Raw genomic sequence first — 1,183 nt, forward strand, 5'->3', positions numbered from 1 at the left:
CACCACCCCCTCCTCCTCTCCCGGTTACACACATCATCCACGCCCCTCCCACTGCAGCTGACCTCAAGTACTCACTCGCAATCCAGAAAATCAGCGTCCTTGAGCCCATGTATCTCTGCATTCTTCCATGCGAGCTTCAGGCCCACCGCGCTCGTGCCTTGCCACAGCGCCAGCTCAGGGATCACCATGGGGTTCATGTTGGGCACCCGGTACTTAGGGTCTCCTGTAACAGTAAACAGTTTGCGCAGCCCATTCGTCAAACTCACATGAACAAGCACGGTGTGCTTAGAAAATTAAGTTCCGCGCTCGAAGCAAAAACAGAATAACACAGTTGTGTGTGTGTGTATGTGTGTGTGTGTCTTTTCTATGTGTATGTGTGCTCCCGGCGTTTGTCACCCATCTTACCGTTGATGATGAATGGAATGGCAGCTCGCCCCTTCCTTACGACACATTCGTTGATTTTAGGATCCTTGATTGAACAGGCGGTCAGGTAAGACGCTGAAACACAGGAATGAAAGTAAAGACAACGTTGTGCTGTTAGCGCATTATGGCACAATGGGCTGAACACTCGCAGGAAGCGTCCCAGAGGAGTTGTCAAACAGGTCTCTCCGAGTGTCTCCCTGCCCGTCCCGGCAGGCTTGACGCTCAGGGTCGAGGTAATTCCAAAGGCTAGGGGCAGCACTTCACAGTCAGTGTGAGGTGTGTGGGGTGTGCTTAGAAAAGCAAAAGCATTACTGGCTGCAGCCAAAGTTGACATTATTCTAATAAGCTCTTTTTTGCCGATCATAATGTGATTACAGTATTACATGTATGAATAAAATAATATTGTTTTCCCCCAAAACAGGCGTTTAAGAAAATAATGTATTTACACTCTGTGCGATATACTTCAAAACCAGTCACGAATCTTTCCTAACAACTTTAACTTAGGTTGAGCAGTTCTCCGCGAATGGGTCACTTTCGCGTCCACGCTCTATTTCATCGAAATATTAACCGATCCGAACGATTTTTTTTGCTATGTCTGCGTCTTCATACTAACTAAACAGAAAACAAATGTTACTTTGACATTAAAGTCATCCCCTCAAAAGATATTTAAGCGGAAAGGGCTCTACAATTATATTATATTAAAGCTTATGTTCCGGTAGAATGTTTTTTTGAAGTTACACCTTGTTAAAGGGAAGGGGGG

The 1,183-nt window shown here is 45.8% G+C and overlaps 1 protein-coding gene across 1 annotated transcript; it reads right to left on the bottom strand.

The window, feature by feature from the left end:
* Window positions 1-44: 44 nt before the first annotated feature.
* On the bottom strand, window positions 45-802 carry LOC127752020 (uncharacterized). The gene is made up of 2 exons (XM_052276463.1): window positions 406-802; window positions 45-223 (listed from the first exon to the last, which is right to left on the bottom strand). Exons 1-2 carry the CDS (start codon window positions 785-787, stop codon window positions 72-74), a joined length of 534 nt encoding a protein of 177 aa, XP_052132423.1. The 5' UTR covers window positions 788-802; the 3' UTR covers window positions 45-71.
* Window positions 803-1,183: the final 381 nt, after the last annotated feature.

This window comes from Frankliniella occidentalis, unplaced genomic scaffold, assembly GCF_000697945.3.
Source record: "Frankliniella occidentalis isolate FOCC.00 unplaced genomic scaffold, Focc_3.1 Scaffold3024, whole genome shotgun sequence".
Classification (NCBI taxonomy): domain Eukaryota; kingdom Metazoa; phylum Arthropoda; class Insecta; order Thysanoptera; family Thripidae; genus Frankliniella; species Frankliniella occidentalis.